The following is a 23,324-nucleotide window of genomic DNA, read 5'->3' on the forward strand; positions in this document are numbered from 1 at the left end:
AAACCAGAGACCAAATCACTTACAATCACTGAGCTGGGGATCTCTTTCTGTGGTGGCACTCAGCTGCAGGAATGGCCCTGGGGCTCAGAGCTTCTCCACCAGTTGTGCTTCTGCTCCTGTCCCTGCTGGGTCTGGCTGCTGCTGGGAAGCTCCTGGTGGTGCCGGTGGACGGGAGCCACTGGCTGAGCATGCGGGAAGTGGTGGACCTCCTGAGGCAGAGGGGACACGAAGTGGTTGTGGTGGCACCTGAAGTGACTTTGCACATCAAACCTTCAAAGAACTTCGTGATGAAAATGTACTCAGTCCCTTACACAAAGGAAGATTTGAAGAAAGAATTCCAGGCATTTTTTCATTTTTCATTTGAACAAGGACCTTTTCTGGAAAGACTTGTTAAAGCATACCAAGGTATCAAAAGAATCACTGACTTTGGGGTCACCAGCTGTGAGCAGCTGCTGCAGAACAAGGAGCTCGTCACCTACCTTGAGGACAGCAAGTTTGATGCCATCCTTACAGACCCTGTCCAACTGTGTGGGGCAATCCTGGCGAAGCACCTTTCACTTCCTGCTGTGTATTTCTTACGAGGACTCCATTGTGGGTTGGATTTTGAAGCCACTCAGTGTCCCAGGCCCCCTTCCTATGTCCCCAGGGGATTTACACAATTTACAGACCACATGGCCTTTCTCCAGCGGGTGAAGAACCTACTTTATGACATCCCAGATAATTTTATCTGTGATTTTGCCTTTGACCCATTCTCAAAACTGGCTTCGGAGTTCCTGCAGCAAGACGTGACTGTGCAGGATCTCTTACGCCAGGCTTCAGTTTGGCTCCTGAGGTTGGATTTTGTGCTTGACTATCCAAGACCCTTGATGCCCAATATCATTCCAATTGGAGGAGTAAACTGTGCTCACAAGGAGCTGCCTCAGGTGAGTCACACTATTTTAATCCATGCCATTATTGATTTCTGTGTTCAGGAGGGGGGAAATTTTGTTATGCAATAGGCTTTGAGTTTCTGTTTCTGGTGAGTGAGGTGAGGTGAATCCTCATAAAAGGAACTGTTTCTCTCTCCTTTTTCCTGACTTCCACTTCATGTGTAGACAGCTGTTCCTTCTGGCCTTTAAAGGGTGCCCTGTTGAAGGGAGTCACCAGGCTTCTCTCGTGAAGGTCTGTGGTGGGACATTGATTCTACCAGCAGAGTGCCCAACTCTAATGCCTGAAGCAGGTCTGATTTGACACATCCAGTACGGCTTGATGGGCACTGATTGTTTGGGTTAGGGTGCAGCCTTGGTAATGATGCCAAACTTTGGGTTCCCTTGGATGCTGGCAAGAGCCCTGGGCACTGTTCCTCATGAGAGCCTCCTGTGCTGCTCCAGCGTGGGTGAGTTCTTTTGTTGCCCTGGCTTTCCCTTCACTTGTATCCCTTAGGATTCGTGTGGTGTAGGGTGGCATCCCAATGCTGCTGTGGCAATTCCACCAGTCCCCAAGTGTGGGGGTGGCTGTGACATCTGGCAGACATCCCTGTGCACACTGGGATTGGCCATATGATCATTCACACAACTCCACCACTGCTAGCCACTGTGGGTACTTTGCCAGTGACAAAAACAATGCCAGAATTATGCCCTGAATTGTTCTGTGAAAACTCCTCTACAAAGAGTGTTTGTAAACTTCTGCTTAGAATGTGGCATCATCTTTCCATCTTCGGTGTCCTCTCTGTCTGGAAACAGTCTTAAAGGAGCTATTCCACAGCTGCCATGGGGTCTGGGTCTCCTTGGGATGAGATGGAAAGGGTGAGAGAGGGGGGACAGGCCATGACTGCAGGAAAGGAGAAGCCTCTACATGTCTGAATGGTGATGTGCATGTGACACATCTCCTGAACATGCAGAAGGTCGAGCCAGAGAGAAGGAACCAAAGGGCATTCCCAGAGCCACACCTGCCTCCTCCCTGGGGCAATCTTTAATGTAGCTCTGATAGAGAGAAGGTGGAGTTACCTGGTGATTCGATGGATTTGGCAGGAATCCCATGCTTGTTCTGCAACCTTTTATAGTATCAGGGATTACACATTCATCACCCAGCATATAAAATAAGGATCCACAGTTGGGCTGTGGCACAGATTGTTTGAAAGCACAGAGCAGGAACCCGTGCTCCGGTGCTGTCAGGGATTTCCTTCCTTGGAGGCACTCAGCTGATCCCTGCAGGAATGGCCTTGGGGCTCAGAGCTTCTCCACCAGTTGTGCTTCTGCTCCTGTCCCTGCTGGGTCTGGCTGCTGCTGGGAAGCTCCTGGTGTTGCCAGCAGATGGGAGCCACTGGCTGAGCATGCGGGAATTGCTGGACCTGCTCCAGCAGAAGGGACATGAGGTGGTTGTGGTGGCACCTGAAGTGACTTTGCACATCAAACCGTCAAAGAACTTTGTGATGAAAATGTACTCAGTCCCCTTCACACAGGAAGAGTTGGAAAAAGCATTCCAGGCATTTTTTCATGGTTCATTTGAAGAAGGTTGGTTTTTTAAGAGATTTTTTAAAGTGTACAGAGGTATGAAAACCCTCACTGACTGTTGGGTCACCAGCTGTGAGCAGCTGCTGCAAAGCAAGGAGCTCATCAGGTACCTCGAGGAGAGCAAGTTCGATGCCATCCTCACAGACCCTGTAGCAACTTGTGGGTTGATCCTGGCAGAGCATCTTTCCCTTCCTTCCATGTATTTCTTACGAGGAGTCCCGTGTGGATTAGATTTAGATGACAGGCTGTGTCCCAGTCCTCCTTCCTATGTGCCCAGGGTATTTACAGACCTTACAGACCACATGACCTTTTTCCAGCGGGTAAAGAATCTGCTCTTTGAGATCCCAAATGTTTTCCTCTGTGATTTTGCTTTTCAACCCTACTCAAAACTGGCTTCTGAGTTCCTGCAGAGGGAGGTGACCGTGCAGGATCTCTTACGGAAGGGCTCTGTTTGGCTCCTGAGGTTGGATTTTGTGCTTGACTATCCAAGACCCTTGATGCCCAATATCATTCCAATTGGAGGAGTAAACTGTGCTCACAAGGAGCTGCCTCAGGTGGGTCTGGTTTTAATCCATGCCTTGATTGATTTCGGCATTCAGGACGGTGGAATTCTGTGTTGTGATAGAAATCAAGTTCCCATTTCTGGTGAGTGAGGTGAATCCTCAGTAAAGGAACTGTTTTTCTCTCACTTTCTTGCTGACTTTCTACATCCTGTGTAGGCAGCTATATCTTCTGTCTTTTAAATGGTTCTCAGTTATAAAGAAACACCAGGGTCATCTAGGGACCCTGTACTAAGGATCTGTGATGGGACGTAGATTCTGCCAGACAAAGGGATTCTGAGAATTTGTGGATAGCAGAACAAAGTTTTGGATTAGTATAATGAGCATTTGCAATGGGATCACCCAGAGAACCTTAAAAGCCCAGGATTGATGTCTGTAGCAGGTCTGATTTGACACATCCAGCATGGCTTGACTGGCACTGAGGGATTAGCTGCAGCCTTGGCCGTGATACCAACCAGTCAAATCTGCTATATGCTTGGGTTCCTTGGGATGCCTCCTGGAGAGCCTCCTCTGCTGCTCCAGGGGAGACCCTGGAGAGTTGGGTGAGTTCTTTTGTTGGCCTGGCTTTCCCTTCACTCGTATCCCTTAGGATTTGTGTGGTGTAGGGTGGCATCCCAATGCTGCTGTGGCAATTCCACCAGTCCCCAAGTGTGGGGGTGGCTGTGACATCTGGCAGACATCCCTGTGCACACTGGGATTGGCCATATGATCATTCACACAAATCCACCACTGCTAGCCACTGTGGGTACTTTGCCAGTGACAAAAACAATGCCAGAATTATGCCCTGAATTGTTCTGTGAAAACTCCTCCACAAAGAGTGTTTGTAAACCTCTGCTTGGAATGTGGCATCATCTTTCCATCTTCGGTGTCCTCTCTGTCTGGAAACAGTCTTAAAGGAGCTATTCCACAGCTGCCATGGGGTCTGGGTCTCCTTGGGATGAGATGGAAAGGGTGAGAGAGGGGGGACAGGCCATAACTGCAGGAAAGGAGAAGCCTCTACATGTCTGAATGGTGATGTGCATGTGACACATCTCCTGAACATGCAGAAGGTCGAGCCAGAGAGAAGGAACCAAAGTGCATTCCCAGAGCCACACCTGCCTCCTCCCTGGGGCAATCTTTAATGTAGCTCTGATAGAGAGAAGGTGGAGTTACCTGGTGATTCGATGGATTTGGCAGGAATCCCATGCTTGTTCTGCAACCTTTTATAGTATCAGGGATTACACATTCATCACCCAGCATATAAAATAAGGATCCACAGTTGGGCTGTGGCACAGATTGTTTGAAAGCACAGAGCAGGAACCCGTGCTCCGGTGCTGTCAGGGATTTCCTTCCTTGGAGGCACTCAGCTGATCCCTGCAGGAATGGCCTTGGGGCTCAGAGCTTCTCCACCAGTTGGGCTTCTGCTCCTGTCCCTGCTGGGTCTGGCTGCTGCTGGGAAGCTCCTGGTGGTGTGGGTGGATGGGAGCCCCTGGTTCACCATGCGGGAGGGGCTGGTCCTGCTCCAGCAGAAGGGACATGAGGTGGTTGTGGTGGCACCTGAAGTGACTTTGCATGTCAAACCATCAAAGAATTTTGTGATGAAAATATATCCAGTCCCCTTCACACAGGAAGAGTTGGACAAAGCATTCAAGGCATTTTTTAATATCACATTTGAAGAAGGATTTTTTCTAGAAAGATATTTTAAAGTATTTGAAGCTATGAAAAGATTCACTGATTTTGCGTTCTCCAGCTGCAGAAGCCTCCTGCAAAACAAAGAGCTCATCAGGTACCTTGAGGAGAGCAAGTTCGATGCCATCCTTACAGACCCTGTAATACCTTGTGGGGTGATCCTGGCTGAACATCTTTCACTTCCTTCTGTGTATTTCTTACGGGGAATCCCATGTGGGTTGGATTTTGAAGCCACTCAGTGTCCCAATCCTCCTTCCTATGTGCCCAGGGGATTTTCCCAATTTACAGACCACATGACCTTTTTCCAGCGGGTGAAGAATCTGCTCTTTGACACCCAAAACCTTTTCCTCTGTGATTTTGCCTTTGAACCCTACTCAAAACTGGCCTCTGAGTTCCTGCAGCAAGACGTGACTGTGCAGGATCTCTTACGGAAGGGCTCAGTTTGGCTCCTGAGGTTGGATTTTGTGCTTGACTATCCAAGACCCTTGATGCCCAATATCATTCCAATTGGAGGAGCAAACTGTGCTCACAAGGAGCTGCCTCAGGTGGGTTGCACTCAGTTTTAATTTGTGCTGTGATTGATTTCTGTGTTCGGGAGCCTTGAGTCTTGTGTTGCAGATGGGAATCAGATTCCCATGATGGGTGGTTGGATGAATGCTCATGAACTTTTCTCTCCCTTTTCATTTGTAGGCAGCAGTCCTGTACCTTCTCACCTTTAAAGTGTGCTCTGCATTTGCTGATTTCGTTTCACATATCCAGAACCATTTTGTGTAACTTTATGTAACTTGGTGCTCTCTAACTGAGTGATGCACGAGTCTGTGGGGCTGTCAAAGTCTTGTAGTCATGTGCCATCCTCAATTAGCAAATTGACCCCTGTAGTTGGGTGGGTCTGGTGTATACTGAGAAATGCACTTCAGGTTTCTGTCCTTGTTGCCTCACTACATCTTTCTTTGCCGGGGAATTTTTGGGTTTCATCACCCAGGTATTTCCAAATCTGGAATCTGCTAGGCAGGTGGCAGGCTGGGGGCTCTCAGGTTGAGAAGCAGTCTCTCTGTTTGCTGGCAGATCTAGGAAAATTTTGCCTTGGGGATGGCTGTGTGAGGTGTAACAGCAAGTTTCAGAGGTCTCAAGGGGCTACAGTGGCTTGGCAGGTGATGCTCAAAGCTGACAAATATACCAAAGGTTTTGTTATAAAACACAAGGCTTATCTGGTGCATCCCCCCCATTTATCAGCTGCATGAACTTTGCTGCTGGTTATTCAGCCTTTTATCACACCAGTGATTACACATTTACCACACAGCAGATAAAGCAAGGATACAAAGCTGGGCTGTGGCACAGATTGCCTAGAATTGCAGAGCGAGGGCCGGTGCTCCGGTGCTGGCGCAGATTTCCTTCCTTGGAGGCACTCAGCTGATCCCTGCAGGAATGGCCCTGGAGCTCAGAGCTTCTCCACCAGTTGTGCTTCTGCTCCTGTCCCTGCTGGGTCTGGCTGCTGCTGGGAAGCTCCTGGTGGTGTGGGTGGATGGGAGCCCCTGGTTCACCATGCGGGAGGGGCTGGCCCTGCTCCAGCAGAAGGGACACGAGGTGGTTGTGTTGTCATCTGAAGTCACTTTGCACGTCAAACCATCAAAGAATTTTGTGATGAAAATATATCCAGTCCCCTTCACACAGGAAGAGATGGACAATGCATTCAAGGCACTTTTTAATATCACATTTGAAGAAGGATTTTTTCTAGAAAGATATTTTAAAGTATTTGAAGCTATGAAAAGATTCACTGATTTTGCGTTCTCCAGCTGCAGAAGCCTCCTGCAAAACAAAGAGCTCATCAGGTACCTTGAGGAGAGCAAGTTCGATGCCATCCTTACAGACCCTGTAATACCTTGTGGGGTGATCCTGGCTGAGCATCTTTCCCTTCCTTCTGTGTATTTCTTACGGGGAATCCCATGTGGGTTGGATTTTGAAGCCACTCAGTGTCCCAATCCTCCTTCCTATGTGCCCAGGGGATTTTCCCAATTTACAGACCACATGACCTTTTTCCAGCGGGTGAAGAATCTGCTCTTTGACACCCAAAACCTTTTCCTCTGTGATTTTGCCTTTGAACCCTACTCAAAACTGGCCTCTGAGTTCCTGCAGCAAGACGTGACTGTGCAGGATCTCTTACGGAAGGGCTCAGTTTGGCTCCTGAGGTTGGATTTTGTGCTTGACTATCCAAGACCCTTGATGCCCAATATCATTCCAATTGGAGGAGCAAACTGTGCTCACAAGGAGCTGCCTCAGGTGGGTTGCACTCAGTTTTAATTTGTGCTGTGATTGATTTCTGTGTTCGGGAGCCTTGAGTCTTGTGTTGCAGATGGGAATCAAGTTCCCATGATGGGTGGTTGGATGAATGCTCATGAACTTTTCTCTCCCTTTTCATTTGTAGGCAGCAGTCCTGTACCTTCTCACCTTTAAAGTGTGCTCTGCATTTGCTGATTTCGTTTCACATATCCAGAACCATTTTGTGTAACTTTATGTAACTTGGTGCTCTCTAACTGAGTGATGCACGAGTCTGTGGGGCTGTCAAAGTCTTGTAGTCATGTGCCATCCTCAATTAGCAAATTGACCCCTGTAGTTGGGTGGGTCTGGTGTATACTGAGAAATGCACTTCAGGTTTCTGTCCTTGTTGCCTCACTACGTCTTTCTTTGCCGGGGAATTTTTGGGTTTCATCACCCAGGTATTTCCAAATCTGGAATCTGCTAGGCAGGTGGCAGGCTGGGGGCTCTCAGGTTGAGAAGCAGTCTCTCTGTTTGCTGGCAGATCTAGGAAAATTTTGCCTTGGGGATGGCTGTGTGAGGTATAACAGCAAGTTTCAGAGGTCTCAAGGGGCTACAGTGGCTTGGCAGGTGATGCTCAAAGCTGACAAATATACCAAAGGTTTTGTTATAAAACACAAGGCTTATCTGGTGCATCCCCCCTATTTATCAGCTGCATGAACTTTGCTGCTGGTTATTCAGCCTTTTATCACACCAGTGATTACACATTTACCACACAGCAGATAAAGCAAGGATACAAAGCTGGGCTGTGGCACAGATTGCCTAGAATTGCAGAGCGAGGGCCGGTGCTCCGGTGCTGGCGCAGATTTCCTTCCTTGGAGGCACTCAGCTGATCCCTGCAGGAATGGCCCTGGAGCTCAGAGCTTCTCCACCAGTTGTGCTTCTGCTCCTGTCCCTGCTGGGTCTGGCTGCTGCTGGGAAGCTCCTGGTGGTGCCGGTGGACGGGAGCCACTGGCTGAGCATGCAGGAATTGCTGGTCCTGCTCCAGCAGAAGGGACACGAGGTGGTTGTGGTGGCACCCGAAGTCTCCTTGCACATCAAACCGTCCAAGACCATTGTGATGAAAACATACCCTGTGCCTTTCACTCAGGAAGAGATGGACAAAGTTTTCAAAGGGTCAGTAATGGATTTATTTAAAGGAGGACCTTTTCTGGAAAGAGTTATTAGGCAGTACCAACAGGCAAAAAAGACCTCTGCTCTGTTCCTGGCCACCTGCACACACTTAATTTACAACAAAGAGCTCCTCAGCTACCTTGAGGAGAGCAGGTTTGATGCCATCCTCACAGACCCTATCCTCCCCTGTGGGGCTATACTAGCCAAGTATCTTTCCCTACCTTCCGTGTATTTCCTGCAGCAAATTCCATGTGGTTTGGAATATCAAGCCACCCAGTGCCCCAATCCCCCTTCCTACGTCCCCAGAGTATTTACAGAGCTTACAGACCACATGACCTTTCTCCAGCGGGTGAAGAACATGCTCTATGACATCCCAAATTTTTTCCTCTGCGATGTTGTCTTCCAACCTTATGCAGAACTGGCTTCAGAATTCTTCAAGCAGGAGGTGACTGTGCCGGATCTCCTGCGCCAGGCTTCCGTTTGGCTCATGAAGCTGGACTTTGTCTTGCACTTCCCAAAACCCTTGATGCCCAACATGGTTTTGATTAGTGGAGTAAATTGTGCTTACAAGAAGCTAAATCAGGTTGGTCACACTCTGTTTTCTCTTGTTGTTCTTGGAGGCTTTGGAAATCTCTGGGAAGCTGAAACTCAGCTTTTGTTAGAAGGGAGGATTTCAAACTGCTCATGCTTTTCAGGTTCTGGTATCTGTGAAGGATTATCAGAGTAGAAACGTGGAGAAAGTGTTGTATATGGAATTAGCTCTGGGAGACTCCTCACTGACTCTCTGTGCCTCTGCTCCAAGGCAGCTTTAGCTTTGGAGTAGGCTGTTGGTGTGGTGAAAGACACACTTTGAGAAGGACTTCATTTATCCTCTGGCTGATTTCCTCAACAATTCTGTCTTTTTTTTTTTTTTTTTTTTTTCTTTTCTTTTCTTTTCTTTTCTTACATTAAAGAAGGATTTTCAATGCTTTGAATTGTCATAGACTCATAAAACATGTATGCCTGGAAGGACATTAGAAGCCTCTCTGAGATCCTGCTGTCAGAATATGTCCAGTTCAGGTTGTTTCTTTTATTGTCTTGTCAAATTTTAATAATAAGTGAACACACCTTATTATATCCAATTGATTCCTGTATCCAATTTGAATTTTCCATGTTGCAGCTTGTGATTGTTGCCTCTTGTCCTGTCACTGTCAATCTCATTTTTTCTTTAACTTTTTGTCATCTCTTGCATTCAAGCTGTAGTGCACCTGTCCTGTGGCATGGAATTATCCAATTCCAGCGGCAAAACTTTGCATCTGCCTTTGCTGACCTTCAATGAGCCTTTTGTAGGCTCATTTTTCCAGCTTGTATATCCCAGGCCAGTGATGTTCCTTAGTTAAATTTATATCTAGCATCGAAAAAACAAAGTATAAGTTACTTTATTCTTTTAATATGAATTCACATCAGCTGTTTTTTAATGTGTTTTCAAATAGATTTTGTGGTTTTCAGAGTATCCTCTTAGATTCCATTTTTAATAATAACTATTCCTGTTGGGTTTTTCAGATATTTGCTTTACAAAATGCTGAGGTAAGTCTGATATTTCAGAAAAAGTCCAATCTCACACAGTAAAAATGGAGGATTTTTAAGAGGATTCAAACTTGGTACTCAGGCTAGAAAAGCAAAGAGGGAATAAATTGCACAGCTAAACCTATGAAAATTATTATGGCAGATGTCTGGAAAATCAGGAAAATCATAGCTAAAGGCACAAGGGGAACTGATAATTTCTCCCAATATTTGTGCTATGACTAACACTGAAATGCAGCAAGCTTAGAGCAAACAAAGGGGGGTATTTTTTCACACTGTGGCCCAAAAAACCCCAAATCAGCCTCTCAAGAGGCACAGATTTTCTTTTTTGTAGACAAATTCTCTGAATTTAAAAAGGATTTAGGGGGTCAATAAGAGGTACAGGCTGCCTGTTGGGATTTGTAGGCTTACAGGAGAGATAATCATGGATTCCCTCAGCTCGGATATTTGCTGTACTGTTTCCAGCTTACAACCTTGGCACTCAGTTCCAAACTTTTGCTTGACTTTCTCCTACTGTCTCACCTTTAGAATGTGCTGGACTTGTGGACTTCACTCTCTGCACTCGTAAACATGTGGAGGGTGTTCATGTGCTGCTCAAAATCCAGTGTCACAACTTCTATGAACTTTTGCTGAACTTTTGTGAGCTTCTTTTTTTTTTTTCCAAATTTTTTTTCTGAGCTTGGCCTCAAGGGTTTGGGTTGAGGGGATTTTCTTACCTCTTTAGTGTTGTTTCATAGGGTTTTGTTTTAGTGTCTCACAGATGATACAAGTTTGGATGAAATGTTAGCAGAACTTAACTAGGTGGGAGTGATTATGTACCAAATATGAGGATTTGAGGGGCCTTTATGCAGGGTAAGAGTGTTTCTGCAACTCTGAGTTCACTACCTGAGTATGTACTGCCACCTTAAGGATTGCTGAATGTTGCTTCGCCTCATTATTTGAGATTGTTTTACCACAGAAATGTGGAAATGCAGCCCTGGCAGGTGAGAATCCCTTGCCTCCACCTCCTGTCATTTTTGGTTTTTCAAGACTACCCCACTGCCAGCTAGAGCCACAGTTCTGCTTCACCAGCTGCAGAATGGGACTGCACCAAATAATGGAACTGTTAAGGTTGGAAAAGCCCTTTAAAACCAGAGTCCAACCATTAATCCAGCACTGTCAGGTCTATCACTAAACTGTGGCCCCAAGTGCCCCATCTGCACATTTTTTGAACGCTTCCAGGGCTGTTGATTTCACCACTGCCTGGACAGCTCCTTCCAGTGCTTGACAACCCTTTCCATGAAGAAATTTTTCCTAATGATTCTAAACCCTGCCTCTGATGTCTGAAATTCCTTCCTATTTAGTGCATTTTCCATAAACATGACAGTCCTTCTTGCTGGTTTTTAAGAACCCCTTTTCTTTAATAGGCCACATGGAGGACCTCCTCTCCAAATGAACATTTTAGGACACACTTAGTCTTAATCTTGGAATAACACTTAGGATTAGCCTTTGAGTGCATTTATCACACTCAGGTGCCTTTGGCAAAGGTAGCCATTGCATGGATCAGATTTCCCATCATTCCTACCTGCTCCAAGAGAACTCTTCCAGGCCTGGAGAAACTGCTCAGAGTTCACTCTGTTCAGGATTTCTTGGTTGGAGGCTCTAAAAGAATCTGTCTTCTCCAGCCAGTTCTTGTCCAGGTACCATTCCTGTATCTTGCATTGCTTTTGTAAACTTGCAAACTTTTGGCATGCAGCTTTTCCCTACCCATGTGGAATATACCTTAATGGCAGGTGAGATCTGCTTGGCCAGGCCCTTCTGTCCACAAGTGTGGACTTCCACATACCACAGCCAAGCCTTATGAAGTTTGGGAAAGGGACTGTTATTAAGAACTTTGAATCTCATTTGTCCCATAGCCTCTCACCCTGAACTCCCATGGCCCCTCTTGAGCAAGAGCTGCATATTCTGCTGCATCACTGCTTTTCAAAAAGATGTTTAGCCACTCACCTATGAACTCTGATAGCCCCTCTTGAGCACAAACTGTGCTTTCTGCTCTATCACTGCTTTGCTAAAAAGGTGAAAGGTGGTTGGTTAATGTGTTACCCAAACTGGTGACTCTGCTGCTCCATATGTGTAGCCTGTCATGCCATGGAGGACATTCTCTGTGGACTCCACCCACCTTCCTGAGCAAAGACTGGGGGGTTAGCTCTTTCTTGTCAACAGTGCGACACAGTTCTTGTGATAGATGCTCTGTGGAGTGGCCATAAATTTGATTACTGACTTGAATCTGGCCCAGGACAGTTAAGTGCATAGTGAGTCACTTGAAACAGCCCTGACACAGCAAAACCCCTCCATGAACACCTGCTTTTCCTACTGATTATTCTGAATAATCTGAGATAACCTAAACACATACCAAAGCATAGGTGCCTTGACAGCACTTTAATCAAGGCTTTTATCAGCAATATGGTCTTTGAACTCCAATAACTTGTATCAGTAAACATTTTGTAGAGATAAAACATGGAAGTCTACCACAATATAAATGAGGTACAAGGAGATTTTTCTTTGTATGCTGCTGAACAACATAAGGAGGAGCAGCTTGTTTCTTTTCCTGTCCCATGACAGTTATGTGGAGGCACCACGTACATGCTGGGCTTGTGTTTTTCCTTGCTTTCTGGAGTCTGGCACATGGTGGGAAGCTCTTGGTGGTGCCTCAGGATGGAAGTCACTGGCTGAGTATGCGGATGGTCCTGGAGAAACTTTGGGAGAAGGGGCACGAAATCGTGGCCGTAGTTCCTGATGCTGCCTTGCTCTTGAAAAGCTCCCAGTCCTTCACCATCAAAACGTATTTGGTGCCTTACACCCAGGAGTATGTGGACCAATACTACCAGAAGCTGGGGGAAAATAGCTTTGAGACCCTCACTCTCTCATTTTTACTCAGCAACATCACAGAGCTGACCAACATGTTCACTTCTGCTTGTCGGCATCTCTTATCTGACAAAGAACTCATGAAGTACCTGCAGGACAGCAAATTCGATGCCATCATGATGGACCCTGTGCTGCCCTGTGGGCCAATTCTGGCTGAGTATCTCTCCCTCCCCTCTGTGTACTTCATGCGTGGCCTTCCTTGTACCTTAGACTACAAAGCCGCGCAGTCTCCCAGCCCTGTGTCCTACGTGCCCAAGACTTTATCATCTCTTTCTGACCACATGACGTTCCCAGAGCGCGTGAAGAACTTCCTGATTGGGCTCTCAGAGCCTTTGCTTTGCCACCTGTTTTATTTGAAATATGAGAGCTTGGCCTCTGAGTTCCTGCAGAGGGATGTAACGATACAGGAGCTGTTCAGCCAAGCATCAGTTTGGCTGATGAGATATGACTTTGTTTTTGAGTATCCGCGCCCCATCATGCCCAACATGGTCTATATTGGAGGCATCAACTGTCTGCAGAAGAAGCCACTCTCAAAGGTTTGTCGTTGCTTACCCTGAGGGTGGTGTTGGTGCTTGCTCAAGATGTGGTTTTTTTAAGTGTTTCCTGTAGTGATATTTGTGTGCTTGAGGCAGGGTGTGATCAAATCCTAGGATGGCATGGGAGTGGGAATCTTAGGCTTTGAGATGCTCACTAGGCTTGCTGAAGGGTTTCTCTCCAGGAGAGCTTAGGTCGAGTTGTCACCATCACTCATGGCATGCTCTATATCCAGGTAAATGACAAAATAATTCTAGGTCAGAGGATTTAATATCCCTAAGGAATGTGGAATGCCAGTTAATTGCAGGATATTTGATTGGACAAAAATTGAAAATATAGAATTTACTCTGTGGATACACCCAGGCACTTTTGCTGTGCCACTGAACATGAAGCTGAGCAAAGCACAGAAGATCAGGAGAGGGGGTCAAGGCTGGGTTTTAGGAAAAGGTTCTTCCCCTAGACAATGCTGGGGCACTGACCAGGTTCCCCGGGGAATGGGCATGGCCCCAAGGCTGCCAGAGCTCCAGAAGTGTTTGAACAATGCTCTCAGGGATGCACAGGGTGGGATTGTTTGGCTGTCTGTGCAGGGCCAGGGATTGGATCAATGATCCTTGTGGGTCAGGAAATTCTAACTGAGGATATTCTGTGATTCCATGTGTGCCGACAGCCCAAAACCAGGGGTGTGCAAGGACGGCAGAGGGAGCTCTGTTGCCTCTGGATTCTGCAAGCAGCTGTGCAAGATAGCAAATAAGAGGATGGTGGGGAAAGGAAGCCTTCAGGATTGTAACTACTGTCCCTTGTTCAGATTCCCCTTGTGATGTGCAAATAGTGCAGATATTCTGGGTTATTCTTTCAGCTTTCAGACATTGTGGTGTTGCAACAGCAGGCGTTATTGCTTCGCTTACAACACATTTACTACTGTAAATTCAGGGCTTTCACTTTGATAACTCACTCTAACTGTGACAGAGCGACAAATTGGAGATAAACCTTTACAACCCACTCTATCAAACCTCTGGCAATCTTAGCTTCTTGGTTGTGCTCTGGGGGCACAAAGCAATCCAAAGGTCAGATTTGTGCTGAGTTCCATGTCCAATTGGTGCAGTGGACTCAGGGTAGGGGGTTGATTATTAACTGGATGTTAATGATGTAGTGATTGCTGGGTCAGCCCCATTCATGGCTCTCATTCAGCCTCTCAGCTCCACAGGCTGTTGGTCACTCCTCCCTCCTGGTGTCGGTCCAAACATTCAACTTCACCTCATGGCAGCCACTCACTGATATCCTTCCCTGTGCACAGATGATAAACCCAGTATTTACCCACAGTTAAAAATTACCCCAAATTCTGCTTGTTAAAAATTAAAGACACACTTAGTTAAAATTCAAGTGGGAAGAATCCCATGATTCATTCCTCATCCCCAGCCGCTATTTCACCGTCGTTTATAACTTTGCTAGCAGCACCAGGGAAATGGTTTTTCCAAAGCCAGGATTTCTTTTTCTTGCCTCTTGGGCTGTGTTCTTCCTGCTGCTGTGGACCTCTGGTGAAGGTGGGAAGCTCTTGGTCATACCCATCGATGGCAGCCACTGGCTCAGCATGCACCCGGTCGTAGAGAAGCTCAGGGACAAGGGACACGAAATCATGGTGGTTGCACCTGAGATAAATTTGCGGATCCATTCATCCCCAATTTACACCTTGAAAACCTACCCTGTGTCTTACACCAAAGAGTTTGTGGAGGCCGAGTTTAAAGAGATGGGCCACAGGAGTTTCACGCCTCATCCCTTCTTGGAAAAACTCTCCAAAATTGCCAATTTTACAAGCATGTTCTTGGATTCCTGCAAACGTCTCCTATCTGACAAAGAGCTGATCCAATACCTCGAGGGAAGCAAATTTGATGCCATCTTTATGGATCCTTTCTTCCCATGTGGGCAGATAGTGGCAGAACATCTGTCCCTGCCCTCTGTGTACTTCCTACGGGGGCTGCCGTGCAGCCTGGAATTCCAGGCCATGATGTGTCCCAGCCCTCCTTCCTACGTCCCACGGTTCTTCACGCGCTCCACGGACCGCATGTCCTTCTGGCAGCGCCTGGGCAACTTCCTGGCCACCATGGGCAGCTCCCTGGCCTGCTCTGTACTTTACTCCCCCTATGATCCCTTGATCCAGGAGTTCTTGCAGCGGGAGGCGACCGTGCCCGAGCTGTTCAGCCACGCCGCTGTTTGGCTCATGAAATACGACTTTGTCTTTGAGTACCCCAGGCCCCTCATGCCCAACATGGTCTTGGTCGGAGGCATAGGCTGCACTCGGGAAAACAAATTATCCCAGGTTAGTTCCCGTTTTTATTCTGAATTTAGCTGTGGGTGCCCTGTGAGCTCTCTCCAGGAGATGGAGCTCCCAGGCTGGAATAAATGATGCCAGGTGAAAGTGGCAGGGAATGCATTTTGCATGGCTGCATCCCTTCAACAGTGAGGGAAAAGTTACTTTGTGGTACACTCACTTCTGCATTCCTAGTCAAACCTGCACCAAAAAAAAAAAAAAAAAAAAAAGCAAAAAAAAAGCTTTTTTTTTTTTTCCAGTTTTCCTTGTCTGTTTCCATTCCCTTTTCCTTTTTCCTGTCTACAGCTTCCTTAAGAGGGGCAGTGGAGGGACAGTTCCCATCTCTGCTCTTTGTGACAGGGACAGCACCTGAGGGAGCAGCTGGAGCTGTGTTAGGGATGTTTAGGTTGGATTTTAGGAATGGTTCTTCCTCCAGAGGGTGCTGAGCACTGCCCAGGCTCCCCTGGGAATGGGCACAGCCCCAAGGCTGACAGAGCTCCAGAAGCATTTGGACAACGCTCTCAGGGATGCCCAGGGTGGGATTGTTGGGCTGTCTGTGTGGGGCCAGGGTCCTTGTGGGTCAATGGTCCTTGTGGGTCCTTTCCAACGGAGGATGTTTCATGAACTTCAGACACTTCAGGCAGGCTCTAATTAAATCTCCACCACCAGTGAAGCAGCACTTCTGCCACTTTTGTGTAAAATACTCTGCACAGTAACTGTATTTTGCTTCAACTGTGCCAAAATTCCTCAGTATGGGATATGTCCCACTTTCCATTAACAAATTCTCCTCATTCTCTTATTTTTGCATGAGTCTCCACTGCAGATATTTTGTGAAAGTATGAGCAAGTGCTCATTAAAGCTACTACTAAAATAATCTGTGTATCCCCAAAGCAGGGCTGCAAAAAGTTTCCTCATAGTAGGAGAACTTCTGAGCAGCAAGTTGGACCTTGGAACTCTAAAACATCTGAAAAAACAAAGTAAAACTCATGTCCCACAGAATATAAATGGGATTAAATATGCATTGGGATAGCCACAAAAATATGGAAAAGAGCATAAACTGACAGAGTCGGTCTCTGTTGTCCCTGCCCATGGCAGGGGATTGGAATGAGATGATCTTTAAAGTCCCTTCCAACCCAAAGTATTCCATGATTCTCTGGTTATCCCCTCAGATCCCAGAGATAACATGGCAATTGCCAGACTTACAGGAACATTTAGTTCATTGTATTCCCCTTAATTAACTCTGATGCCTGCAACTATTTTCTCAGTTTTGCCTCTCCTTCCTTGGCTCGACCAAGTGTTTTTCTATGTCAAAGAATTTTTGCTCCAGCCTTGGGCTGTTTTTTTCTGCTTCATTGGAATCTTTTTGTTCCTGGATTCCAGTGTGAGATCTTCTATTATTTAGATCACTCAAACAAAAGACAGACAAAACTGGCAGCAGTTCAGTGTTATCACACCCAAAGCAGATACAATAAATCCAGATATTAGAAATTTGAGTTACCTGCTGTCAGAACCCTCTTCCAGGATTTTAAATCTCTCTTGTAGCTGCATGGCCTGGAAAGAAGAACATCAGCTCTGAATCCAGGCTGGGTTAATTGTGCCCATTTTTACTTCCCAAAGACTCATTTTCTTTAGGATCATATAATAGGTTGAGGTGGAAGGGATGTTAAAGCCCATCCAGTCAAATCCCCTGCCATAGGCAGGGACGCCTTCCACAATCCCAGGTGGCTCCAAACCCTATCCATCCTCCGCTTGGACACTGCCAGAGGTCTAGGGGCAGCCACAGCTTCTCTGGGCAACCTGTGCCAGAGGCCTGTGAGGCCTCCCCACCCTCAGAGAGAAGAATATATTCCTGATACCTAACACAAAAACCTCTTTTGGTTTTGAACCCATTACTCCCTGTCCCATCACTCCAGTTCTTCATGAAGAGTTCTTCTCCAAATTCCTTCTGGGCCTCTTCAGGCACTGGGCTCTAAGTTCTCCACACAAAAATCTTCTCTGCTCCATGCTGAAGAGGATGTCCCAGCCTGTCCCCATAAGGGAGGTGCTCCTGACACCCTGTCAGCTCCATGGTTCTCCTCTGGACTTGCTCCAGCAGTTCCATGTCCTTCACATGTTGATGACCCTGGAGCTGGATGTAGGATCCAGGTGTGGTCTCATGAGAGGGGGAGAATCTCATCCCTGGAGCTGCTGGCTGTGCTGGCTGTGATGCAGAACTGTCAATAACAACTCATTTTCTGAGTCCTAATTTTGTTGTGCTCACTGCTTGTTCTGTTGCCTTTCCAGAGAGTTTTGTGGGAACGCAGTAGCAATTCCAGCCTCTGAGAAGAGAAACGGCTTTGACTAAAGGCTTTCTTTCCTTTGGCAGGAATTTGAAGCTATGGTGAACGCCTCTGGAGAACACGGCATCGTTGTCTTCTCGCTGGGCTCCATGGTGTCCGAGATTCCCATGAAGAAAGCCATGGAAATTGCGGAGGGCTTGGGCAAAGTCCCTCAGATGGTACCAATCCCCTCTTCCCCTTCCAGCAGAGCAGCTCCACGGTGTTCTCAGGTCCTCCCTCCCTTCTGCTGCTGGGATCTGACATGGGCTTTGCTTCCCTTGACAGGTCCTCTGGCGCTACACAGGCAAGGCACCCCCCAACCTGCCCAAGAACGTGAAGCTCGTCAAGTGGCTGCCTCAGAACGACCTCCTGGGTAGGTCTGACACGCCTGGGCTAACACCAGGCTGGTGCTGGTGAGGCCCTAAGGACATCACCTGTGAGTCAGGTGTGAGTTACCATCCCCTGACCCAGCAGTGTGGGCCACAAACCTTCCTTTGCTGTTGGAGCCAGAGCTTGTCCTTTAGGAACTTAGCTGGGAATTGCTGAATTATGAAACAACTCTGTTTGAAAAGGTTTTCCAGCACTGCGGTACCAGTCTAAGTCAAAGCCTTTATATCTGACTAAGCAGTCTCAACAACCAGCTGTGTTTTGGTCCTGTCTTCTGAACTGCAAAGAAACTTCATGGTCCTCAAGGGAGCACTTCCACATAGGTCTTTGGGCTTTCCAAGTGGTGGAATTGTTGCAAGGATTTGTTGGCAACAGAACAGGTTCAGCTGTGAGAGACCTTTACTACCATGGAAGAGATTGTGAAAAACCAATTGGTGGTAACATCCTTTTTAACCTCTCCTGGCTCTGGTTTAATCCTAAAGTTGGAGGATTACTCAAAACCAAGACAGAAGTCTACAAAGTCCAATCCCTAAGTCTGGCCAACAGTCCCAAATCCTTGATTTATCCCAACCACGGCTCTTTTTTGGTGTATGTTTTTTCCCCAGGGACATGTTGCTGGGAGTCAGTAATTTCAGGAGCTAAGCAAGCCTTACACAAGCTAACACGAGCCTGTGTTTCCCTCCACAGCCCACCCCAAGACTCGTGCCTTCATCACCCACGGAGGCTCCCATGGTGTTTATGAAGGAATCTGCAATGCAGTGCCCATGGTGCTGATGCCTCTGTTTGGGGACCAGATGGACAATGCCAAGCGAGTGGAGTCCCGGGGAGCAGGGCTGACCCTGAACATCCTGGAGATGACTTCCAACGACATTTCCAATGCCCTGAAAGCAGTGATCAATGACAAAAAGTCAGTACCAGAGGCACAGCCTTCCTCCTTCTTACTGTGTAGTCCCAGCACGTTCACTTCCAGCTTAACACAGTGTTTTTCTCTTCCTAAATGGCTTTTTTTATCAAAAGTTTGGATTTGATAGCTGCTTCCATGGAGAAGCTGATGCTTGCCCTGGGTTAACTTCAGGCTGTCCCCTTTAGGGGACAAGAAGTGGCTGAGAAGGGAGGCTGCAGGGAGCAGGGAAGATGGGTTGGGAATGCGATGAAACAAATCAAGGTGCCAAAAAAATGTGTCACCTTCTTAAAGCCAAGGCAGTGACAGAGAGGGCTTTGACACAAGTGGCAAACAACTTTTATCCCAAACCTGTGGTGACAGAAGCCAGTGGGGAGCCTGAAAAGGGTTTATCAAACATGTTTATCACTCATTTATCTTACAGGTGAGTTTTCTCAGGCATTTCCCCCCCTCCCCCCAGTGCTCATGAGGAATCCTGTGAGCACAGAGAGCCTTGCCTGGCTCAGCAAGGCTGGACAATCCCAGCACAGAGCAGGAGGAGCCTACAGGGATGCACTGAGGAAGCCCAGGGAACATCACAGGGCTGCAGTCAGTGCACCCAAGGGGTTTAAAGGCAGCACAGAGATTTCATTCAGATATAAGAGCTTTTCCCTGCTCCCTTTTGAGGATGCCAAGAACTAAGGAACTCCACCACACTCCTGAGAAATAGCTGCTTATTGACATTGTTTCCTACCCAGTTTTTACGGCAATAAGAGCAGTAACACTACTACTAACAAAAGCAATAGTCATGCAGCTGGAAAAGCTGGCCAGCTTTTCTACCCCCAGTCTCCCCTTTCAGACAGAGACCTTCACACCAGAGATTTTGCTGAGAGCTCAAACTGAGCTTTCCCTCTTTTTCTTTTTTTTTTTTTTTTTTTTTTTTTTTTTGGTCACTTCCTGGGTCTCTAATTTTGCCATTATCCGTCTCAAGGGGCTCAGTCGCAACAGAGCTGTGACTGCTCCATCCCTGGAAGTGTCCTGGATGGGGATTGGGGTAACCTGGCCTGGTGGAAGGTATCCCTGCCCACAACTTCCAACCCACCCCACTCTGTGATACTGATGCCTGGGAGTGGCTACTTGAACAAAGGCTAGAAAAGATTAAGAGAATTAAGTGGGTATTTTTAAAAAGCTGGGTTTTTCTCTGGTCCAAGGGTTTTCCAGAAGCTTTTCTTGTCCCATCTGGGGTGCCAGAAAACTGATGCCTTGGAGTGGCTACCTAGAACAGAGGCTAGACAAGATTAAGAGAATAAAGTGGGTATTTATTAAAGGCCTTCAATAGGCACACCTTGGCCAGTCAGAAGCCAGAGGTTACACCCAAGATAGATGATGGTCACGAGATTTTCAGACAATTTTAAGTTTGGTTCACATTCACACATCAGGGGTTAATATTCCAATTACAGCTTCAGGTAATGAGGTCACATATCCTCAGTTTGCTCCCACCCAATTCACTGTTGTTCACATTTTTCAGGGCTGGAGGCTGTAGGGTGTCCTTGAGTTTCAGGCCCAGGGGAATTGTTTTGCCTCAATAAAAGGAGGGAACAGCAGCAGACAGGCTATGTAGTTTTTGAGTTACACCCTAAGCAGTACAGGATTAAAAAAACAAAAAAGCCTAAAATCCCAAGGCATCAACTTCATGTTGGAACAATGCCTTCTCTTGTACAGTGTGGGGTTTAGATGGTGGCTGCTGCTACCTATTCCCCAATAAGCATTTCCTGTGGAAAAGCCACTTGGGTGAGCATTCAGGCAAGGCAGTCAAGGCCACTCACCATGGCCAGCTCAGCCAAGAGAGACAGGAGGGCCTTTAAATGGTCAGTTCCAGCGAGGTTTGTTTCTGCACGATGAAGGGGAAGCCAGGGACAAAGACCTGGCCATGTGCTCTGCACAAGGTTAAGCAGGGGTCAGTGGCCAATGGTCCGAGGGCACGGGGGCAGCACAAAGGGCAGGGCAAAGGGCATTGGCCTACAGGGAAGATGGGACCGGCCACCAGGGATACCACAACCAACGAGGAAACAGGGAAAGGAAAACCACAAGAATCTGGGACACGGGGAAAGGAACTGGGGTGGATCCTGGTGTTGCAAGGCTCCATGGCAGAAGTCTTCTCTTTAAGCCTAGGTGGAGACTCTATTGTATATTCTTCCAAGGCAAGGCCCTTGGGATTTCCCTGAGGGGTTCAAAGGATTCCACGTTCTCTTGGCAGGTACAAGGAGAACATCCAGCGCCTGTCTGACCTGCACCTGGACAGACCCATCCACCCTCTGGACCTGGCCGTGCACTGGGTGGAGTTTGTGATGAGGCACAAGGGGGCCCCTCACCTGCGCCCCGCCGCCCACGACCTCAACTGGGTGCAGTACCACTCACTGGACGTCATCGCCTTCCTGGCGGCCATCACCCTCCTCTTCCTCTTCATCTCCTTCAAGTGCTGCCTCTGCTGCTGCCGCTGCTGCTTCTGCAAGAAGGGCAGGACGGGGAAGGCCACCAAAGCCAAGTCCCACTAGCACCTGGGAACGGTGGTAGGTGACAGGGCTCCTGCTCCAGACCCAGCAGCAGGGTCAGGGAACAGCTGGAATTTCACTGCAATGAATAAAACACTGTGATTGTCAGTCAAGGAATGATAGGGATCCTTTGAAATAGCAGCACAAGAAGGGTTGTTCCGCTGATCTAATTTTGGCCTTTTAATTAAGAATGGGTTGTTAAAAATGTCTTGTGAAGGAGTGCTGCAGTCATTTGGAAAGGTCTGAGTGTGAAATCCCTGGCCCCTGGCTTCCACCTGTCAGTGTGCAGAGGACTCTCAGTGACTTTTCTTTTAACCTCCACCTGCAGCAGAGATATGTAGGGATTTTGGAGGACTTTAGGAGAACCATCTGGTCAGATTTCTGTTTGAAATCTCTGTGGCTGCTGTTGTAGTAGAGGCAAATGTTGTACACTCACAGTCCCTGTAATGCAAGCCAAGCTTGATGCACATCTTTGTGGGCGTTAACGAGACCCTGAACAAAACCAAGCTGCTGGAAAACCACTGGTGTTTCCCCCAAATTGCCCATCAGGCAGATGTGCTGTAGCTGGAGCTCACCTGCTGATGATGAGATCTTTGTAAGCATTGCTTATAAACCCCCACAACTGATTTTCTCTTTGTAAGCGATGGTCAGGGAAAGACCCCAAACCCCAGCCCTATAAATAAACCCCAAACACTAAAAATAAAGGCTGCTGTGTTTTCTGTCTTGCGAGTTATGGGGGGATGCTTGTTTGTTCATGGAAAAAGAGCTGGAGAAGGGACAGATTGAATCCTCCACAGTGTGAAAGCCAGCTTGATACACAAACCCCCTTCTCAGCATTCCTATTGCTGCTGCCTGGTGACTTAGTCCTTGCTGAGAGGTGACATCCTGAGGCTGCCACAGCTCCCAGGTGAATATTCCAGGCTCTGAGCTGGGGGATCCCAGTACATCAGGGCAGCACAGGTGTCCTGCTGAGTATCTGCTGCTGCTCTTTTCTCTGGCTGTTTGGAAAAGCAGGGATTTCAGAGGAAGCTGTGTGAAGTCCAAAGCAGTCTCTGTCCCCACTGAGGTGCTCAAATCTCCTGGACACTCACCCCACCCACAACTTGCCCAGCACTTTTCTTCCCCTCCTCCTGCCCACGACAAACAGAAGGAAACCTTTCTTTGGGGTGTGCAGACTCAGCACGGTGTGTGAAGGCTGAGCTGCTTGGGAAATGCAGCTCCTGCAGCTCCGCACGTTCTGAGGTGACAGCTCTGGCTGTCCCCCTGGCTCTGGTGATGTGCAGCTGGAAAGGAGAACCCTGCAAGACCTCTCAGGGCTGTCACAGCACAGCCACAGTGGCTCCAGACCTCTCTGAGCATCCCAGACGTGTCCAGTGCCAAAGAAAAACCCACTTCAAAATGTCCTTGAGGAGAAGTTCTCCAAGTGCCCTGCTGCAAACTGGCTCTGGATCAAGCCAGTGACTTTCTCTGCATGGACAAGGGGAGAACTCTTTGATTTCAGATCAGAGGAGCACAACTGAGGAAAAAAATATAAAAATATCCCAATTGCAGCTCCAACCCCCTTATGCAGGGGAAGTAAAACTGAAAAGAAGGAAGTTTCAAAATGCCCATCCCATGACTTATTTCAGAAATATTTTTAACACAGCCAAGGAAAAACAACAGCAGAATCCAGGTATCCTCTTCCTCCCTTCTCTCTCCTCACCCTCACTGCTTTATCCTGCTCTTGATTTTCCCT

General features: G+C 47.5%; 3 protein-coding genes across 12 annotated transcripts in view; all 3 read left to right on the forward strand.

Moving 5' to 3' along the window:
- The window catches only part of LOC100229734 (UDP-glucuronosyltransferase 1A1), a 36,359-nt gene extending 14,066 nt beyond the window's left edge, over positions 1 to 22,293 (forward strand). For 2 of the 10 annotated variants that reach the window (XM_030276958.4, XM_072931963.1), the window contains exons 2-5: positions 17,818 to 17,949; positions 18,056 to 18,143; positions 18,845 to 19,064; positions 21,295 to 22,293. In XM_030276958.4, the coding sequence (XP_030132818.3) occupies positions 17,818 to 17,949; positions 18,056 to 18,143; positions 18,845 to 19,064; positions 21,295 to 21,592 (738 nt within the window). In that variant the 3' untranslated portion in view covers positions 21,593 to 22,293. Of the gene's footprint in view, positions 1 to 2,118; positions 3,047 to 6,055; positions 6,998 to 7,789; positions 8,730 to 11,604; positions 13,150 to 13,238; positions 15,462 to 17,817; positions 17,950 to 18,055; positions 18,144 to 18,844; positions 19,065 to 21,294 lie in introns of those variants that run through there. The other 8 variants (XM_041717377.2, XM_041717376.2, XM_041717378.2 and 5 more) reach the window with 8 other exon arrangements.
- On the forward strand, positions 21 to 1,013 carry LOC140684543 (UDP-glucuronosyltransferase 1A1-like). The gene has a single exon (XM_072931966.1). The coding sequence runs from the start codon at positions 72 to 74 to the stop codon at positions 996 to 998; it is 927 nt and encodes a 308-aa protein (XP_072788067.1). The 5' UTR covers positions 21 to 71; the 3' UTR covers positions 999 to 1,013.
- On the forward strand, positions 4,329 to 5,301 carry LOC121470225 (UDP-glucuronosyltransferase 1A1-like). The gene has a single exon (XM_041717293.2). It carries the CDS (start codon positions 4,414 to 4,416, stop codon positions 5,284 to 5,286), a length of 873 nt encoding a protein of 290 aa, XP_041573227.2. The 5' UTR covers positions 4,329 to 4,413; the 3' UTR covers positions 5,287 to 5,301.
- Positions 22,294 to 23,324: the final 1,031 nt, after the last annotated feature.

The sequence above is a fragment of the Taeniopygia guttata genome, chromosome 7 (assembly GCF_048771995.1).
Source record: "Taeniopygia guttata chromosome 7, bTaeGut7.mat, whole genome shotgun sequence".
NCBI lineage: Eukaryota > Metazoa > Chordata > Aves > Passeriformes > Estrildidae > Taeniopygia > Taeniopygia guttata.